This window comes from Nicotiana tabacum, chromosome 18 (assembly GCF_000715075.1).
Source record: "Nicotiana tabacum cultivar K326 chromosome 18, ASM71507v2, whole genome shotgun sequence".
Taxonomy (NCBI): domain Eukaryota; kingdom Viridiplantae; phylum Streptophyta; class Magnoliopsida; order Solanales; family Solanaceae; genus Nicotiana; species Nicotiana tabacum.
Window position 1 is genome coordinate 84,688,340 of NC_134097.1, and position 22,233 is coordinate 84,710,572.

Genomic DNA, 22,233 nt, shown 5'->3' on the forward strand with positions numbered 1-22,233 from the left:
CTTTTAAGGTTTTGGATAATCTCTTTATTTATTGATTCCTCTTGTCCGTTATTACTCGGATGGTACGGTGAATATGTAATCCTCTTGATTTTCAAGTCTTCTAAAAATTTTGTGACTTTTGAGCCTATGAACTATGGCCCGTTATCACAAGCAATTTCCTTCGGTATTCCAAATCGGTAAATTATATGGTCCCATATGAAGTCCATCACTTCGCGTTCACCAATCTTTTGGTAAAGACCTGCTTCAACCTATTTGATGAAGTCAGTTAAAACTAAAAGAAATCTACCTTGCCAGGACTCGGTGGCAGGGGACTAACTATGTCGATTCCCCATTTTATGAACGGCCATGGGGATAATACTGAATACAAAAGTTCTATTGGTTAATGTACCAATTGTTCATGGCGCTGACATTTGTCGCACTTCTGAATGAATTCCTTTACGTCTTGCTCCATCCGGGGCCAATAATAACCTGCCCTAACAAACGGTAAAATTAACAAATCTGCACCGGCATGGTTCTCACAAATTCCTTCATGGACTTCTCTCATCACGTAGTCTACCTCTGAGGCTCCCAGACATCAGGACAATGGTCCTTAGTATCTTCTATATAATTGCCCATCCACGAGGCAGTAGTGAGCTACATTGGTTCGTAGTGCCTAGGACACCTTCAGGTCTTCTGGTAACTTGTCATGCCGAAGGTATTCGATGAACTCTTTCCTCTAGTCCCAAACTAAGCTGGTTGAATTGACCTCGCAGTAACCATCCACATCCAACACCGAGTGTAGAAGTTGAACAACTGTACCGGAGTCAAATCCTTTCATCTCCATAGATGACCCTAAATTGGCCAATGCATCTGCTTGGAATGTGTATATTTTCTTCCATTGGAATGTGTATAATCGACCATTCCTTGAACTGTGTGAGCAATTCCTGAAACTTGTTCACATACCATTGCATACGCTCCTCCTTCATGTGAAAAATCACGTATACTTGGTTTACTACCAGCTGGGAATCATACTTTATCTCGATGACCTCGAGTCAAGTCCCCGGTCTAGTTCAAGTCCTGCAACCAAAGCCTCATACTCGACTTCATTGTTAGTTAATGGAATAGTCTTAATGGTGTGCCTCAGGGTTTCTCCCGAGGGCGTGACTGGAACTATCCCGAGACTAGATACTTTTACGCTGGAAGCTCCATCCGTAAAAAAGGTCCAGACTCCTTATGTCATTTCCGACGCCAGTATTGCTTCCTTAGCAGCCAAGGGCATTAACCCAGGACTAAAATCGGCCATAAAATTGGCCAAAACTTGTGACCAGATTGTAATCCTGGGTTTGTACTCAATGTCGAATTCACTAATTTTGACTGCTTATTTAGCCAAACAGCCTAATAACTCAGGCTTGTGAAAGACATTCCTTAAGGGAAAGGTTTTCACAACAGCTATCGGGTTTCGAGAGGAGTCTACGAGAGCTAAGGCCAGAATTTTGAGGTGTGGATAGCGAGTCTCCGCTCCCAATAATATTTTACTAACATAATAACAAGAAATTGTGTACCTTCTTCCTCTAAGACTAAAATGCCACATACCACTACTCTCGAGACCGCTGGATATATTAGTAACTGCTCGCCTTTCGCTGGTTTTAACAGTAACAGAGGGATTGATAGGTACCTTTTTAGTTCTTTCAAGGCCTATTGGCATTCCGGAGTCCATTCGAAATTGTTCTTCTTTTTTAGAAGTGAAAAGAAGTGGTGACACTTTTCAAAGGATCTCGAGATAATCTACTTAGAGATGCCAATCATTCGGTCAGCCTCTGTACCTCCTTTACATTTTTCAATTGGTCTGGAATGTCCTAGATAGCTTTAATTTTATAGGGATTTACCTCGATCCTTCTTTGCGAGACCAGGAACCCCAAGAATTTCTTGGAACCAACCCCGAACGCACATATTTTCGGGTTGAGTTTCATATTATGCTTTCTCAAGATATCGAAAGTTTCTTGGAGGTTTTTCAAATGATCTCCTGCATTTAAAGACTTAACTGACATGTCATCAATGTATACCTCCATTGTTTTGCCTATCTGATTTTCAAAAATTTTGTTAACAAGCCTTTAATAAGTGGCTCTGACATTCTTAATCCCAAATGGCATCACATTATAGCAATATGTGCTAAAGTTTGTTATGAAAGAAGTTTCTTCTTGATCCTATTGGTTTATCTTGATTTGATTGTACTCAGAGTAAGCATTAAGGAAATTCACTTACTCGTGTCCAGCTGTAGCATCAATCATTTGATCAATATTTGGCAAAGAAATGAGTTTTTAGGGCATGCCTAATTTAAATCCTTATAATCTACGCACATTCTAAATTTGTTGTTCGTTTTTGGAACTACCACTATATTGGCTGACCATTTTGAATATTTTACCTCCCGTATGGAAGCGATATCGAGTAATCGGGTTACCTCTTCTTTAACAAACCTATTTTGGACCTATACTATCGGGCGTTTCTTTTGCCTTACCAGTGGGAAATTTGGATCCAGGATTAGTTTGTGCATGGCCACCTCTAATGGGATACTTGTCATATCCGAGTGCGACCACGCAAAACTGTCAACATTAGATTTAAGAAAATTGACAAACCCTAGCCTAAGCTCAGGTTTTAATCATGTCCCCAGGTGAAACTTTATTTCCAAGAACTTTTCGAACAAGGCCACTTGCTCGAGTTCCTCTACGGTTGATTTGGTCGCATCTGTCTCCTCTGGTACCTACAAATATCTCGCCACCTGGTGGGATTATGATGACTCCTCTCCTTTATCATCTTTGTTCGAAAAGGGATAAGGCATCGATTCTTGTAATTGTTATTTTCTAGGCTCCTTCCCCTTGCTGCTAGAAATTGATACCGTGTTCATTTCCCTTGCTGCCGGTTGGTTTCCTCTTATTTGCTTGATTCCTTCAGGTGTTGGAAATTTCAATAACTGGTGATATGTCGAGGGTACTGACTTCATCTCGTGTATCCACGGCCTCCCGAGGATTAAATTATAGCCCATATCGCCATCTACCACTTCGAATAAGGTGGTCTTGGTTGCCCCTTCGGTGTTCATGGGCAGTAGGATCTCTCATTGGGTTGTCACACTTGTCAAGTTGAATCCAGCTAAGAGTTTTGTCGTCGGTATGATGCTTCCGGTCAACTTTTCTTGTTCCAGCACTCTCCATTGGATGATGTTGGCTGAGCTTCCTGGGGCAATCATAACACGCTTAATTTTGAAATATAAAACATTAAGAGAGATTACAAAAGCGTCATTATGTAGCAGAAGAAGTATGTCAGTGTCTTCCTCTGTGAAGGTGATATCATCTTTTGCGACTTCTCGAAGTTTCTTGTTGTGAGTTACCGATATCTTTATTTTCTTGGCCGCCAAGAAGGTTACACCGTTGATTTTGTTCCCTCCAAAAATAATGTTGACAGTCAACCGAGGAGACTCTTTTGCCTCTTTTGAAGGCTCTGTATTATCCCAGCTTTGGTCGTAATTGTTCTTGGATCGATCACTTAAAAATTCCCTGAGATGGACATTCTTCAATAATGTTTCCACCTCTTCATGTAGATGCCAAAAGCCCCCAGTTTTATGACCGTGAGTCTCATGATATTCACACTACAAGTTGGATCGAATCTGATTGGCTTCGAAAATCGTGCTTCTTTGATATTCCTCATAGCCGATACCAACTCCACTAAGATGATGTTAAGTTGTAATATGATAACCAAGGATATGTGAAGTCCCTTATAATGACCTGATGTTACTGCCACGGTCTGTTCTTTTTGGGAACGAACCTATCTGAGGACCAAAACCCTTTGTTGTTGTTACTCTAGGTTCTTTCATACGGCAGAAGATCGTTGATCCACATCGAAGTTGCTTTTAAACTTGTCCTGATTCTTGCCTCGATCCCCTCCCTTGGTTGATGTCAGGAACCCGAGCCGATCGTCCTCTATATTTATTTTTGACTCATAACGGTTATGAACATTTTCCCATGTGATTGCTTGGAATTCGAGCAGGCTTTCCTTCAATTTCTGGGAGGCGTCAGAGCTCAGTGGATTCAAACCCTTTTGTGAACGCCTCTGTTGTCTACTCATCTAGTACAACCGGTAGCAGCATCCTTTCTTTTTGGAACCAGATCACGAATTCTTGCACCAATTCGGACTCACCTTGCACAATCCCGAATATATCCGCCTTCCTGGCTTGGACCTTCCTTGCCCTGGCTTGGGCCTTAATGAATGAATCTGCAAGTATCTCAAAAGAGTTAATTGAATGCTCGAGTAAGAGTGAGTACCATGTCAGGGTCCCTTTTGTAAGGGTTTCGCCAAACTTTTTCAGCAAGACCGATTCGATCTAATATTGAGCCAAATCGTTCTCTTTCATAGCTGTGGTGTAGGTTGTGACGTGCTCCTGTGGATCCGAGGTCCCATTGTACTTTGGTATGTCCGGCATTTTGAAACTCTTTGGAATTAATTGTGGCATTGCGCTCGGCTTAAATGGCAATTGTGTGTATTTTTTTGAATTTGCCTTTCAGAACTGGCGATGCCCGGAATCTGATCCATTCGGGCATGAGACTACTTCGCATTTTGATTCATTCTTTCGTTTATTTCCCTCATATACCTTATGAGCTCTTTTTTGAAGGGGTTATTCTAGTTGTCATTTCCCTATCCGCTACCAGTTCCCCTGGCACCATCGAAATCGAATTTACCCTTGGGGTGTTATTGTCGACCCTCTGAGCCGTTTGATTTAAAGAAATGCTGGGGAGAACCGGGCCCCTTCCATTTGCATTATTGAAAGCACCTGACAACGTTCGTTTTAACTTCGTCATTACCCGGTCCTGCCTTGAGAGATGGCTCATGATTGATTTTTGCTGTTCTCTTAAGATTTTCACTATTTCCATGATATTTCCATGGTTTTTTATTGATGGTACTGATATATTGTCTCTTTTTGTCTTTTCTTCTTCTTGAGCCGAGGGTCTATCGGAAATAGCCTTTTTACCCCATCGGGGTAGAGGTAAGGTCTGCGTACACACTACCCTCCCCAGACCCCACTTGTGGGACTATACTGGATCGTTGTTGTTGTTGTTGTTGTTGTTGTTCCTCCTCCGCATCATTAGGAGTTGGCTCCCGCACATGCCAGTGGTATTGCCCTTCACGAACCGGGGTTGTTTCATCCCTATCGTTATGGGTGTCGCTAATTGAGTCATCTTGTTGAGGCAAATCTTCGTGCCCCTCTACGTTGTGCGTGATATTGACATCATTAGCTGCCATATCTAATTTCTTACTAAGAAAAAAATCAAACAAGTTAGCGACAAACGTAAGAATCAAAGCAATTATGCAACTGTCTAAGCCCCACAGTGGGCACAAAACTGTTTACCCGTAAAACAGAACAATAAAATTTGTTACGTGATTCATAAGCAAGCGAATTGATTTGATCCAAAAATGATAAATAAATAAGATTAAAATGAGATTTAGCAATTGAAATTGAAGAAGATGACGAGCCTGGCTCCGGGCGCAATGTCTCTGAGGACAAAAGTGAAAGCAGTTATAAATAACAAGTACAGTTGTTTAATTGAGAGCAAAAATAAAATATATCATATGTTTGCCAAGAATTTCTGTCTTACAATGGCTAGTGAGCCTAGTATTTATAGTTTTATCTAGGGAAGCAAGATCCTAAGATCAAGCTACTCTTAAATAATAATAAAAATGCCAATGATGAATATGTAACGGCAGGCCATGAATGTAAATATTCTCTGCAATGGCTGCTCATTTAGTGTTAGAGAATATTTTCTTATTAAATGTTATCCGATGGCAAATACTCGATCTGCTCCTACTGACTACGCTCCCTTCGGGATTTACCCGTTTTATCCGGGGCTAGCTGTTACTTGACTTGCCTTTTGCCTATCTTCAATTTCACGTGTTATGCTACCATTCGACCATTTATTATAAACTAATTTTACCCCATACAATCTATCCGGTAGAAATTTATGAACAATCAAATAAGATAGATAGAATAGATATAACACAGAGTTATGCCAAAGCCGTAGAATTTATAAACAATTGAACAAGATAGGTAGAATGTATATACCACAAAATCATGTCAATTGGTATAATTTAAGATGCATTGAGCTTTTTGTTAGAAAAAGAATTGATAGTAAATTAAATTTGTGGTTCGTCGTTCCAGCGTTTCTCTTAGCAAAATTAATAGAGTTGTTATCACTATTGCCGATTAACCTTAACTTCGCATAGCATTTTTTAAGTAAAAAAGAAACATTTATTAGCATGAAACGTTCTGAAAGCCTCAAACTCCATGTCAATTTACATTCGAGGAGCCAGCTAAATATTTCCAGATAAGCAGTTCCAGCAAACAAACAAAGGTTTTAGTCAATAGATAGTTGAGTCAGTAACAAAGACAGAAATTTCCACAAGAATGTTCAAACATGAAAGATATAAAAAAATTCCACAAAAAATGTTTGATATATGCATCTAAAATCTAATATTTTACTTATATACACAGTATAATTTCTCGTAATGTTTCGACGAATGGTGGTCAATTGACCAAGCTTAGCAAAAGGGCAATTATCACTTTTAGCCCGCGGTAAAAACTATTTACATTTGATAGCCGAAAATGTATAAAGTTTGTATATTTTTTGTATATAACATACAGAATGTATATATATATACAAAAATATTTAAAAAAATATTTATTTTTTCTTTTGCTATTATTTTGAGAGTGACTATAAAGTATCATTTTCTCTTAGCAAAAACTGGCTTCGCCCGTGGCTCCTGCATTTAACGGAATCATGAGTGTCCCTTGAAGGAGTTGCTGTGCGAATTTTCAGATTAGGGGCATTTCAGTCCAGAATTTTCTTATTAAACTTCCATAGGCCATTTCCGCATAGTTGTCGAAACAGGGACAAAATCTAAGTAGCGGCACAAAACTAGCCTATTTGTGTAAATCACCCTCATATGCTATCTAACTGAGTAAATACTATTTTATACATTAATATCTCCAGTTCTTATCATACAAATGTTATATATTGGTCGATGCTGAAAAATAAATGGGACCAATTATTCTCGCTTTGATCATATTTAAATCTATTTGACCCCTCCCTTTAACTTTAATACGAACATCAAACATTTAATTCTAATATGTAGTACTATTTTCTTCAATTTCATTGGTGATTACTTTTTTTATCTCAAATTATCTGTCGTGATTTCTAAAAATAGTTGTCTCAAATTATTTGTCATTTTAGAAGTTCAAAACAAAATTAATTATATTTTTCTAATTTTACCTTTAGTAGTAATTGTTTTTGAAGATGAAGATGACACATAAATATTCAATGAAGAAAGATTATATCTTAGGACATAAATAAGGGTAAAATAGTCAAGAACCCTTCTAATTAATGTTTCTTAATGGTCGTGTAAAAGAGAAATACGACAGGTAATTTGAGATAGAGGGAGTAGTAAAAATTTTAAGGGAACTTGATGAAAGCGATGGTGGCGCCAGAATTTCACTTTCGATCGTAAGGGCATGTTTATAGTAAGTGGGTGTTTGGACATAAGAATTGTAAAATTTCAAAAAAAGGTGAAAAAACATTTCAAGTGAAAATGGTATTTGAAAATTAGAGTTGTGTTTGGACATGAATATAATTTTAAGTTGTTATTGAATTTTTGTGAGTGAAAATATTGAAAGTTTTTAAAATTTTCGAAAAATTCCAAAAGTCATCTTCAAGTGAATTGAAAATTTTTCGGTCAAACACTGATTTTGAAAAAAAAATTCATTGCCAAACAGGCTCTAAATCTACATGAATAAATGCCTGCATGCAAATTAATTTGTAAGCAATATTCATCTTGTTCTTTTGTTACCCACTCCCTATAGTAACATTCTTGAAAGTGTTATTTGCATTCTCTGAATCTACCCCTTCTCCTTTTCATTGTTTCAGTGAGTTAAAAGATTCGTAAAAGTCTCCCAATGTACCTCCTCCCCAACTAGGACTGGACTGCAGTCTAAACTCACTCTTTTTTGTGAAAGAAAACGTTTATCCTTGTTAAGCGGAATAACCAAGTACCTAAAAAGAAGGATAATGTATAGATTAAGACTCAGAAACCAGTGAATAGAATATATAAATACAACGGCAAAAAGCATAAGAAATTCCAGCCACCAAATGGCCTGCAGGAACAGATATTCACATTACATGCAATTCCACTCGCACAGAAAATCAGAACTGCAAGCACTTGTGATACAAAACAAGGGACTACAAACAGCAAGATCAAAAGCTTATTTACACAAGCTGCATAAGATACTCGAATCTACGACATGGTGTGTTCCGGTGCCTAGAGTGGAACCATTCTCAAGGAAAATGTAAAGTTTCTCCATGACTCCAGAGCATTTTCAGAAGATATTTATATATCAATTCTGCACGAATTTAATTAGCCACATCATGCATCAGAATCTTGCTTGCTCGCTAAGCACAATTCATACAATTCGTTTAGAATCCATTCTTCCCCCGTATGGCCTCCCAGGACCAAGACCCTTGTTCCTCCAACCACGCATGTGCTATGACCCCAAGCAAACTTTGGAGGTTGCCCAGGTACATTGAGAGTCCTCCATAACGGTTTTTCCTCAGAAGGATCCAGTAAAAATAGTTGAGAAGGAGAGTGCAGTCCGGCAATTGAACCTCCAAAAATGATAATCCGGCCACAAGGCATGGTTACAGCGACGTGATCAAGTCTAGGAGGAGGAATCACAGCATTCTGACTTCCTACTCCTGTGAACGCCCCACACTCAAGTTGCCTCCACTGTGGCCTTTCGTCCTCCAAGTCAATCGTGTATGATTCCCCTGATCTTAACCGCAAGTGACCACTCTTGGCAAGTCCACCAAACATTAGAATTTTTGTCTTCCCATAAGCTGAGAGTGAGTGTCCCAATCTTGATGGAGGAGCCCACGTAGTTGGAATTTCTCTCCATGTAGGCTTGTCAATAGTGAGATCCAACAAATATGTATCACTGAGGAGCACCCCTGCATCTGTGCAGCCACCAGAAACAACTAACTTTGAGCCTTCCATTGTGCATGAGCTATGCCAGGATCTAGGAAGGGGCGGAGTTCCACCAGATACTTCTTTCCATGTTGGCTGTTTAGCATCTAAATCAAGAACAAACACATCATTAAGCAGTCCCTGCCTCCCACACCCACCAAATACCACCAACCAGGAACCATTAAGGCACGAGAGAGTATGGCCCCACCGTCCTGGTGGAGATGATTTGACACTAACTCGTCGCCACTCTGGATTAGCAGCATCAAGATTGAGAACAAATGTATCGTCCATTGGCTGCATATTAACACCTTCCCCTCCAAATAACACCAGCCGGTTCCCTGCAGCGCATGCACTGAAATTGCAACGTGAAGGCTCTACAGCCCCTCCAACTGTCAGTTTCTTCCAACAAACGGCTTCAAGAGTGGTTAGCTCCCTAGCCAGGCGCCCCCAAGCTAATCTTTTAGTCATGTGTTCCAGCACTCCTGTGACATCTGCTCCCCATGCATTTTGACAAACCATTTTTCTCACGTGTTCATTTTTTGTCAATTGACGTATCCTTCTGCAAACAGAGCCAATGGACGCAACATCCCTTGGTGTCAACCGAGATAAAATGTTGTGAGCTAGCACTTCATCAGAGAGATGAAGAATACCACATATTTCACGGTGCTGACATTGCAGTAAATCACCGCTTTTAATAGAGTATTTGCTAGACTTGTCACATTGAGGCTGGCAAGTTTCTTTGAAAACAGGATATGACACAGTATTCAGGTCAATTTTTGCTTCAGAAAATATTTGAATCCCTATAACATGGGTAACTGTGCCATCATCACCATGTATTGGTGCTAGCCTTAGCCTGTTCACCAGAGGTGTACCATCCTTTCTAAAGTTGAGAAGCTCCCCTTGGAATTCAACACCTTCTTCAAGACATCTTCTGATCTCAGAAACAACAACAGGATCCACCAAAGGATGCCGCCTTTGGGCTCGTGGATCCCTAAATTGTAAAAACCGACTGAAGCAAATGAATCAGTGAACGTGTCAAGATTCCTCAAATAGTAAAATGATGTTAACATATAGCAGATGCTTCAATATTAGAAATTTTGAAGTCAATGGTAAATGCAGGAAAAAGCTTATCTAGTATGCCCACAGGTAGATATCCACAGAAACTTGTAATATAAAAAGAAGAAGAAAAGGAAGAATCAGCTATAACATCTCCGTTGAACAATTTTATTAAAGAATTGATAATGTCAAGGGACAGATAAGTTACAATATATTTGACAATATACTAGCATTAGGTTGTCATTTAGTGACTAATCAAAACCTATATTTTGACTATTCTTTATCCTTGTGACACAAAAATTATTCCAAGGAGGAAAATAAATTCTAGTCTACCGGATAATCATAGTAGATATAAAGATAAGATATACACCATAGTTGTTTATTTGCTTGTATATTCTGAAATTTTTGATGGAGTGGTAACTATATTTTGAAGTAAGACTCACGCCATCATTGTTACTTTGGACAATTAGATCACTTAATTGAATCAAAAGGATATACAAATCACCAGCAAAAGAATCATCCATCCAACCAGTTTCAATTCAAGAGGCACCACTCTGACACAGGACACTCTTTTTGACACAGTTTTAGAGACACTCTTGTGTCTCAGCTTATATCCCTTTTAACTACATAATATGCATAGATTTTTAAGCTTTCTTTTCCCTAAATCACAGTGTTACTCCGTTGTTTTCAACTTTAGCTTATCCCTTGTGAGACATGATCTTAAAAGCAGTAGTCATTTGAAATAAAGCACCTGACACACAAAAAACACCATAAAAGCACCTGACGCAACCCAGCAGCAGTCTGAGTTGTTGCAGCAATTTGCAACTTCTTAGGCCGATAAAATTTTCACTTAAAGGTAACACTCTTATTATTGTGTAGTCTGATGTCACGTCCTTAGTTGTTAACTAAGTACATGTGCGGCACTTGACAACTCGCTCACGATCTTGCACAACTTGCTCACGTTCTTGCTATGCCAAGTCAGCCTTACTACCTTTAAGATCGCTAAGAGAATGGAAGAAAGAACACAAGAGAATTGTTCAAGGAAGCTTTGTATTAGAGAGAACTTGGATTGTTTGCATGATGAATTACAAATGAATGGCCCCCTTTATATACTAGTTTTCTAGGGGCTAGTGTGTAAATATTAATTATTACACAAGTCCTTGATATTTACAAGATAAGGGCTTTTTCTAGAATTCTCTACAAGCCTAGAAGATTCCAAGGACTTTCCTAGCAAATCCATAAGGATCTAGGTTCTTCCTAAGGAAATGTCCATACCTCTCTAGAATCTTCTCACAAATGCTAGCATTCTTCTTATGTAAGCTTCCACATGGCATTAATATATGCCAAATGGCGCCTATGTGGCATGATGACATGGCGGGTCATCACACTCTCCCCCACCCAATATTGCGACAACCGCGGCGCAATGCTGCTGCATAAACTCTCGGATCTTATCTTTGAATTGCCACAAGTCTTCATATCGTTCCCACGTGGCCTCCTCCGGTGATTGCCCTTTCCAATGGACGAGGAACATAGCGGTGGCTTTTTGCCCTTGTTTTCGCCTAGCCTGGTAATCTATGATAGCCTCAATCTCCCGATCATGCGAGGCGGTGATAGTCATTGGCGCTCGACTTGATTGGCCCCTACTCTGATCATCCTTATCTTCATGATATGGCTTAAGCATGCTGGCATGGAAGACAGGGTAGATCTTAAGATACGATGGCATGTCAAGCTTGTATGAGATCTTGCCTACCTTGCCGACGATCTTAAATGGCCCCTCATACTTGCGAATCAGATTCTGATGCATGCCCCGTAGTGCTTTGAACTGTCTTGGGTTAAACTTCACCATGACCATGTCCCCAACTCTATAGTCTGTGGGACGCCGCTTACGGTCCGCAAACTTCTTCATCTTCTTAGCTGCCTTATCCAAGTACGACTTAGCAGTGTCAAGCTGTTCCTCCCATCCTTTGGCCATATGATAAGCCCCCAAACTCTTTCCCTTGAACGCGGCTGGTAATGAATGTGGAGTTTGTGGTTGTTGGCCTGTGGCTAGCTCAAATGGTGTCCGCCCCGTGGACTCACTCCGCTGCAAGTTATAAGAGAATTGGGCAATGTCTAGAAGCCTTGCCCAATCTTTCTGATGCGTGCTTACATAATGCCTCAAGTAGCATTCTAGTAAGGCATTGACCCGTTCCGTTTGTCCATCCGTCTGTGGGTGGAAACTAGTAGAAAAGTGCAGTTCCGTACCAAGTATGTCGAACAACTCTCTCCAAAAGTTCCCATTGAAGCGGGGGTCTCGATCACTGATGATATGCCTTGGTAAGCCCCAATACTTTACCACGTTCTTAAAGAATAGCTTGGCGGCTTCCTTAGCTGTGCAACCCGGTGAGGCGGGCATGAAGGTGGCATATTTGGAAAATCTATCCACGACCACCATAATAGTACCATAACTATCAAACTTCGGTAGGCAAGTGATAAAGTTCATAGTCACGCTCTCCCATGGACGCTCTGCAACTGGTAGTGGCTCCAAAAGTCCTCCGGGTTGTTGTTGTTCAACCTTGTCCCGTTGACAAACAAGACAAGTCTGCACATAGCACTCTATGTCATCTCGCATGCGTGGCCAATAGTAGACTGATTCAACCAAGGCCCTAGTGCGACGTTGACCTGGATGACCAGCCCACATTGTGTCATGACTCTCCCTTATGATCCGTCGTCTAATGTCTCCAAACTTAGGAACGTAGACCCGCCGACCTGTGGTAAGTAGTAGGCCGTCTTCTATCCAAAACCGTCTCGTCTTGCCTTTGTTAGCTAACTCGATAAGCTGTCTGGCTGCTGGATCATGATGCATGCCTTCTTTTATAGCCTCCCGAATGTCCCATCTCGCTGAAGTGATTGCAGCAAGCTCGGCTTTCCGGCTTAAGGCATCGGCTACAACATTACCTTTTCCCGGCTTATACTCCAGCGCATAATCAAACTCGGCTAAGAAATCCTGCCACTTAGCCTGTTTTGGTGTGAGCTTCTTCTGTGTTTGAAAGTAGCTAGTAGCCATATTATCAGTCTTGACCACGAACCTCGACCCGAGCAGATAATGTCTCCATGTACGAAGGCAATGCACAATGGCAGTCATTTCCTTCTCTTGTACCGTGTAACGCCGCTCCGTCTCATTTAACTTGCGGCTCTCAAATGCTATGGGATGTTTATCCTGCATCAGGACACCCCCAATGGCAAAGTCTGAGGCATCTGTGTGCACCTCAAAAGTCTTGGCAAAGTCAGGTAACGCCAAGACTGGCTCCTCTGTTACAGCTGTCTTAAGGCCTTCAAACGCCTTTTGACAATGCTCCGTCCAAACCCATGGCTTGTTCTTCTTTAGAAACTCAGTCAATGGTGCGGCCTTTGCTGAGTATCCCCTGATGAACTGGTGATAGTAGTTAACAAGGCCAAGGAAGGATCTCAACTCAGTTACCTTTATGGGTGCCTCCCACTCCTGGATAGCACGTACCTTAGCATCGTCCATGCGTAGCTCGCCATTGCTAATGACATGGCCCAAGAAGTGCACCTTTGATTGCGCGAACTCACATTTCTCCCTCTTGATGTATAGCTTGTTCTCTCGCAAGACTTGGAAAACCTTCCTTAAGTGCTCCATGTGCTCCTCCAAGGTGTTGTTGTAGATGACTATGTCGTCTAGGTAGACTACCACGAACTGATCAAGGTAGGGATGGAAGATCTTGTTCATAAGGGTGCAAAATGTGGCCGGTGCATTGGTTAAGCCGAAGGGCATCACCAACCACTCAAAGGCTCCATATCTCGTCACACATGTTGTCTTTGGCTCATCCCCTTCCGCAATGCGAACCTGGTAGTAGCCCTTTCGAAGATCCACCTTGGTAAAGTACTTGGCTTGCCCAAGTCTATCGAACAAGTCAGCAATGAGCGGGATTGGGTACTTATTCTTCACGGTGACCTTATTAAGTGCTCGGTAGTCTATGCACAAACGCAGCGATCCATCCTTCTTCTTCTGGAACAATACTGGTGCGCCAAAAGGTGCCTTTGATGGACGAATGTGACCAGCATCCAACAACTCTTTCAATTGTTTCTTGAGCTCCTCCAGCTCGGGCGGTGCCATACGATATGGGGCAAATGCGGGTGGTTTAGCCCCTGGCTCCAACTCAGTCTTGTGATCCACCTCTCGCCTAGGTGGCAAGTTCTTAGGCAACTCCTCGGGCATGACATCTTTGTTCTCCTCAAGCAACTTCTCTGTGCAAGGCAGCACTGTCTCTTGAAAATTCTTGTCTTCCTCTAGACTTGCAATGGTTGCCACGAATGTGGGCTCCCCCTTCTTGATCCCCTTGACAACCTGCATAGTTGAGAGTTGTGCTTGGATCTGTCCGTGTGGCATAGTCACTGTAGGTACCATGCAAGCTCCTTCTCTCTCCATAACCAAGAGACGTTGGAGGTAGGGGTCGATTAAAGTATGACAATGTCTAAAGAACTCTTGCCCCAGTATGATGTCAAAGATATCCATAGCGGTTACGGTAAAGTTTGTCATACCTTTCCAAGTTCCCAATTTGACACCAACTCCATTAGCTACCCCACGAGCATTCTATATCTCGGCATTCACGGTCTTGACGCGAGAGTTGGTTGGAGCAAGCTTCAATTCCAGTCTCTTTGCGGCAGCCTCAGTCACGAAATTATGAGTTGCTCCAGTGTCCACCATTGCACGAGCGGGCTTGTTGTTGATGGTGAGATCCACGTACTGATTGCCATTCTCGGTAGGTTGGATAGCTTGCTTCGTGACAGCACCACATAATCCGATCATACCCAACTGTGCGATTCCCGGACTCTCTCCTTGTGGCTGCTCCTTCCGCTCACGTACCATGGCACTGAGGCTCTTGAGGCCAGGACAATTCCTGAAGCCATGTGGCCCTCCGCATATATAGCATCCCTTCTTCTCGACCTGTGCCTTCTTCTCGGCGTAGCCCTGACGGCCACTCGACTTTTTGAAATCTTAAGTCTTGGAGTATTGTTGTTGTATCTCCTTGCCTTTGCCACGGTCTCCCCCACCTTTGACATTGTTAACCTTTGACTCCTTGCCATTGCCTTTGTCGTGCTTGTCATGCTTGAAGTCCATCAATGATTCGGCCTCCACTATGGCTTGGTCTATATCAGTGACTTGTCGGCGTTGCAACTCCTGCTTAGCCCAATTTTGCAACCCGTCCATGAAGTGGAACAACAAGTCATCATTGGTCAGGTTGGAGATTTGAAGCATAAGGGTAGTGAAATCCGTGACATAGTTACGTATGCTCCCTGTTTGCTTCAATTCCCTAAGTTTGCGCCTTGCCTCGTACAAGACATTGTTTGGAAAGAACTGTCGCTTGAACTCCGCTTTGAACTGATCCCATGTGCTAATAGTACCTAGACCTTTATCCACGTTGGTCATCTTCCTTCTCCACCATAGCATGGCAGTCTCTGAGAGGTACAATACCGTAGTATTGATCTTGGCCTCGTCGTCCCTCACTTTGCCGTGTCTGAAGTAGTTCTCCAAGTGCCAAAGGAAGTTTTCCACTTCTTGCGCATCACGAACACCTTTGAACACCGGGGGTTTAGGAGCCTCGATCTTGGCCTCCCTCGTCACCACAACATTGCTGGCTACCTCAGTCATGCCAGCATTGACATGCTACTCGAGTGACTCTATCTTTGCCTTCATAGCATCGATAGTACTCAAAGCCTCCATGAGTCTGCACTCTAAGGCAGTGATGGTTTGCCTTAGTTCCATCTCAGTCTGTGTACGTCCCTCCAAGTCATTTCGGATACTCTCAATCTCTTCAAGAGTGTGCCCCTCAAGATCATTAAGGGTGTCTTCCACCTTCCCCAAGCGTTGGCCAAATATCTCCACGGCATCCATCCCCGCGTTCATCTTCATCACCCACTCTTTACCAAGCGAGACGTCCTCTGGAAGGACCTCCACTTCATCCTCGCTCGCCTCAGTGGCAGATGGTTCTTGGGATGTAAGCCCTTCGTTTGACACAACCTCAGGTGGCACCTCTTGGCTCTTGTTGGTGGCATTCCTCTTTTTGCTACGGCCGCTCTTGCCAGCAGCATCCTGGATGACGTTGGGTTGGGTGTTGGCAACGTTAATTTCTCTGACGTTCGCCATTCCCTTAGTTGAAACCTTCGCTCTGATACCACGTTGTCACGTCCTTAGTTGTTAACTAAGTACACGTGCGGCACTTGACAACTCGCTCACGATCTTGCACAACTTGCTCACGTTATTGCTATGCCAAGTCAGCCTTACTACCTTTAAGATCGCTAAGAGAATGGAAGAAAGAACACAAGAGAATTGTTCAAGGAAGCTTTGTATTAGAGAGAACTTGAATTGTTTGCTTGATGAATTACAAATGAATGGCCCCTTTATATACTAGTTTTCTAGGGGCTAGTGTGTAAATATTAATTATTACACAAGTCCTTGATATTTACAAGATAAGGGCTTTTTCTAGAATTCTCTACAAGCCTAGAAGATTCCAAGGACTTTCCCAGCAAATCCATAAGGATCTAGGTTCTTCCTAAGGAAATGTTCATACCTCTCTAGAATCTTCTCACAAATGCTAGCATTCTTCTTATGTAAGCTTCCACATGGCATTAATATATGTCAAATGGCGCCTATGTGGCATGATGACATGGCGGGTCATCACACTGAGCTCTGATTCAATAGGTAACTTCAGTTCTTAGGATTGTTATTTTGATCATAGAAATGAGAACATTCCATCTCAACTTTGTGGAAGATGCGGCGGTGTTCCATACACCCAGAACTCCTAATGCATTTAGTGGAACAAAAATAAGTCCTGCAATTTTTTTTCAAAAAGATGAATAGCTAATTTTGCGGCCCAAAAACTTTTCTGCTCAGTTCACACACAATAGAGAGAAACAGCTTCAGATCCATTGCGCTCACCTTACAATCAGTGTGATGGCCTTGCCTTACAATGAATGTGATGGCCATTACCATAGACTTAAAGCATCTTATTATAATTCAGTAAATTTCTTTTCTGAGAATCAGCATGCGTAAAAGGTGTGGCTTAAGCTTTTTGGTCCAGTAGTTCTTTATTTTTACAGGGATAGCAGGTAGTCCAAGGTCATTAGCACTTTAAGTCATGTTTGAGCGAGTGTGTGCAATCAAACATAGTTCTTTTGTATCCCATAACTTTATTTCTAGAATAAGTGAACTTATTTCTGCATTAACTAGGGTTAGTTGGATTAAAAGAACGGAAGACAGAATGGAAACGGGTATTAGTTTTTAATTAAGCGAAAAAAAGAATGGAACAGAATCATTTGACCTTGAAGGGGTTTGGTTAAGGTATGTCTTTCAGAACTTCCCAAGAAACATTCTTGCTTGGTATATGAAAGACCCTGGTTTCGGAAAGCACTTCTGGAAAAGCTTTGGAATCCAAAACCTAGAAAAATACAGCTTCTTCGGCAACTCTTTTACGATCCAAACACTATTTTCCCCTTCAAGTTCAAAAATTTTCAAATCTCAAAACTTAATCCGAAGTACATTACCCAACAAAATTTTTTAAAAAGGTTTTCCTTAAAATTCTTCCAAAACCTTATGTCTACTGCTTTTTAGACCCAATATTTTCAGAATACCTAAGTCAATTTTGGCATTTCGAAAGCCAGAGGTTTCATTCCCCTGTCTTGCCACCACTTGATGCAAAGAAAATTACCTTTCTCTCCTACCCTCTTGTTTTCTCTAATATTAATCCAAACTCTAAACTTCCACCTCATCCCGCAGCACCACCAATCTTGATTTATCATCATCAATGCTCTACAGCGGATTCCTTTTCCTTTTGCGAGCTTGTCTAGTCCTAGCCTCCTCGGTGGCTTTCAAAAATGTATTCACTCCACTTGTAACACTTCTCCCCTTTATACATTTTTGGGTTATCATCATTTATTTCCGTCCCATTGTGCATTTGCGTCTTCCTTGTCCTCTGTTGCTATTCATTAAGTCTAGAGGTGAAACCCTCTCATCTAGGACAAGAACAGACTATGATTGAGGAGATGCCGGCTCTACACTTTAATAGTACTTAGAAGCTTGTTCCTTTACCTCCAAGCAAAATTACAGTCAGTTGTCCCTAAGTTTATATGCAAAGGTCGGTCTAGATGGTCAAACTTATTTCAACTTAAAGATTGTCAGGACGCAAAAGATAATACTCAAGTATTTGGGCTTGATGGTGATAATCTATATCCTGTAGCTAAAATTGCATCAATCCGTCTTTCTTTGTCCATATCTGTTGTTCATTATTGACCTCCTTATTAGTTGGACATCAAGAATGTTAATGATCTTGAGGATGAAGTTTATGTGAAACAACCATCTTAGAGAGTCTCAAGGTCTGTATGTAGGTTATGTAACCTTGAGCATGATCTAATAAGTTCAGTATAGGTGTTCAGAAAATAGGAATGAACTGCGGTAAGGTTGTTTCTTTTGTATTCTATCAGCATTCTGTTTTGAGCGTGTATTTAAATGGTGATTTACGTTCATGACACAGTTATTACACGTAGTAATTAGAAGGATATATTTAAGTCAAGATGACATCTTAATCATCATTTTCAAACCAAATATTTGGGCAAATTGTGGTATTTCCTAGGCGTTTAGTTACAAGATCCACGTCGAGCATTGTCTTCACACAGCGGAAGGATACACTTAAAATTGTTAAGGAGATAAGAATGATGGATTACAGGCCTATTGATACTCCTACGGATCCTAACATCAAGCTTCTACTAGGTCAGGGGAATTCACCTGGTGATCTTGAAAGGGTAGTTTAGCTAGTAAATTAAAAAAATTCACAACGATCCGACATGATCTTTTTTATTATCTATAAGGAATTAACAACGATCCGACTTGATATTTCCTTTCAAGTGTGCATTATACGTCAACTTTTGAGCTCTCTATACAGTTGTCATATCCTTCATTACATTAAATATGCTTCTTGACAAGGATTTATCTAAGAGATAAATGACAATGACATGAGCAGTTCTTCTCTACTCAACAAAAAAAAACACCTCTAACTCCAATTCTCCCCGCAAAATTTTTCAGCTATTTGCAATTCAAAATCCAACATTTTGTTCAAACTACAGTATACTAAAAGAAATCCAAAATTAGTACTTAGATAAAGTTTTGTTTTTCACAAATAAAGTTAGAACAACGTATCAAGCTCAGATCAGCAAAATTCTCAATTAAAACTAAACAAGAAAAATTCAACAATTAAGCTGAGAAAGTCCAACGAATTGGAGGTATCCAAACAGCACTACACTCATATAACACACACAATTTGCAAACATAATACAAGAAAAAAAATCGACAATTACAAGTAAAAGTAGACTAACTGCATAAGATCCAATAAAAGAAAAAAAAGGAAATTTTGAAAACAAATTCATTCGAAAGCTACTCAAAAAGAAGAGGGGAAAAAAAGAAGCTAACTCCGATTCTCCACCTCAGAATTTTCGTCAAATTTGCAATTCCAACCCTACATTTTGTTCAAATACAATCTAAATGGCAAAAATTAATTCCTATATACACTTAAAACAGCTCAGATCAGCTAACTTCCCCAATTTATACTATCCAAAACCCATATGTGATATGACACACAAATAAACAAAAGAAGAAAATAACTTACCAGTTACGACCGAGGACTTCATCAGCGCGATAACCAGTAGAAATTTCGAACACAGTATTCACATATATGATAGGAAGATCAGGTTCTAAGGCATCAGAAACGACGATAGAAGACGGCGTCGTTAAAGGGTAGAAAAATCCAACTGGCTGCTGTGAAGAAGGAACTTGTTCATTTTCCCTTCCTACTTCATAATCATCATAAAAGATTTCTCCTTCTTCTTCTTCCTCTTCTTCGTCTTGGTCCATGTTATTGTTATCATTTCTGGTGCATTTCAATCTCTTTCCTCCTCCTTCCATTTTCTTCACTCCCATCGTTTTGACAAAAATATCTCTCGATTTCTGTGCATACTTGTGTGAATATGTCCTGCAGTAGATATGTTGTAGATATCTTGTAAAGCTGCTTTTCGTAAATAGACCAAATTTTGAACTTATTTACAGATATACCATCTTGTTTTCAATATGCACCAGCAATTATTTAAAATCTTATTAACTTTCGTACTCAAGTTTCAATTAAATTACATGATCATATACAATTTATCAATTATACACAAATAAATTTTAAATGATTATCCCTTTATATTAGGAATTGAATAAGGAATATCAATTATTTCTTTATCCCTTTAAACTTGCTCACTCTCTCTCTCTTCATCTCCTCTGTATCTCTCTATTTGTCTCTCTACTCTCCTTCTCTGTTTTTTTCCCTTATTTTTCTTCATTTAATGTTCTCTGTTTTTTTATGCTTTCTTGTTATTGTATAGAGTTTTAATGGAATTCATCAATGGATTTCAATCGTTTTAACTTAGCAATTTCCTTTCATATTGCACAATTGGTATTCAAATTAAAATTATCAATCAATAAATTTTGAAGGTGTTTGACTCTCCACCATTGACAACCATTAAAAAGTTTTGAAGCTTAGAACTCGAATTTGGATTTTCAAAAATCATTATTTGTATGGATTGAGTGTTGATATAAACAATTGAGAATATTATTTGGAGTTAATATCTCAATTTTGAGGGTTTTTTTTTGTGAAGATTAGACTTGATTTTGGTTGAACTTCAGATTGAAACTCGAAGAAGAAGAAGAACACATGACATACAATGTATTTACAAAATTGTAATAAATTTGTATTATAATTGTATGTAAATTTTATTCTGTTGTAGTTATATATTTTTTCTTATTTGAATGTTGTATGAAAAAATAAAAATAGTTGTATAATGTATGAATCATTGTATAAAATTTGTATTTCTGTTATCAATACTATCTTTTTATATAAGGTTATTGATATGTATCAAAATTATATTAAGAGAGTAAGTTTTGATTGGAATTTTAGAGAGGAAGAAGCACACACCACAGACAAAATATATACAAATCAAATACAAAAGATATATTGTATAAAATTTGTATAAAAATTATATTTTGAGTTGTATGATATTGTAGTTGTATTTAACTAGGTAGAAATAATGTATGAAAGTTGTATATTATATAATTAGTTGTACGAAATTTGTTTTTACTATGTATGTTGTTGTAGATATTCAAATTTGCATTAAATTTGTACGAAATTTGTTTTTACTATGTATGTTGTTGTAGATATTCAAATTTGCATTAAATTTGTACGAAATTTGCTTTTAATTTGTATGTTGTTGGACCATATATTGTTCTTAAAGATAGAGATTTTATGTGTTCAGTTTGAATAAAAATATACAATGAATTTTAGATTCAGTACAAGTTCTCTTTTAGATTGTACGAATGAATAATATTGAAACCTGATCGATCAAAGAAAAATGCAAATGTATTAGACAAAAAATAACGCTAATTGTAAGCAATACAGAATCATTGAATATCTTATTGATGTAACACAAAATGTCATTAATGTGCAAGCTAAAAAATTTGTTGCACTCGACGTGCAACCTTACATTAGAATTGGATAAAGTTTTATGTGCTGCTAAGAATTCAGGAACTGTTCCATCATGTTCAGTTTATTTGAAAACATAATTTCATGCCTTAGTTGGGCATCAACTCTCAGATTTAACCAAGGGCTTTAACCCCTCAACTTTACTTTCTGCCCAATTTTAATAAAAAGAGACAGTTTAATTAAAACAATTTGCCAAAACATAAAACCAAAGACCGAAATAATTATCAAACAGAAATCCCTAAATATAAGTTCAATCTGGAGAGAAGAAAGGAGAGAGGAGAGAAAAAAAGAAAAGGGTATAACTAAATCTCTTGCTTGAAGGCACTAATAATGGATTGGGAGCCTTTTAAGGTGGAATGTCTATTTTTTGAGCTAAAACTTGTTTAGGTCAGATAAATACCAAAACTTGGACATTTTTAGTAATAATGTTTCAAATAATGTATAGGAACGAAAAAATCTCATTATTTAACCGGTAATTATGTATAAGAGCCCAAAGTTATGCTTTGATTTTAGAGCAAATATCATTTGTAGCCCATCGGGCCAAACATATATCATCTGGTAGCCACAAATT

The 22,233-nt window shown here is 39.5% G+C and overlaps 1 protein-coding gene across 1 annotated transcript; it reads right to left on the reverse strand.

The window, feature by feature from the left end:
* Positions 1 to 8,069: 8,069 nt before the first annotated feature.
* On the reverse strand, positions 8,070 to 20,117 carry LOC107774540 (adagio protein 3). Its single transcript, XM_075237027.1, has 2 exons — positions 19,752 to 20,117; positions 8,070 to 10,045 (listed from the first exon to the last, which is right to left on the reverse strand). The coding sequence occupies exons 1-2, from the start codon at positions 20,060 to 20,062 to the stop codon at positions 8,440 to 8,442; spliced, it is 1,917 nt and encodes a 638-aa protein (XP_075093128.1). The 5' UTR covers positions 20,063 to 20,117; the 3' UTR covers positions 8,070 to 8,439.
* Between the last annotated feature and the right edge of the window lie 2,116 nt (positions 20,118 to 22,233).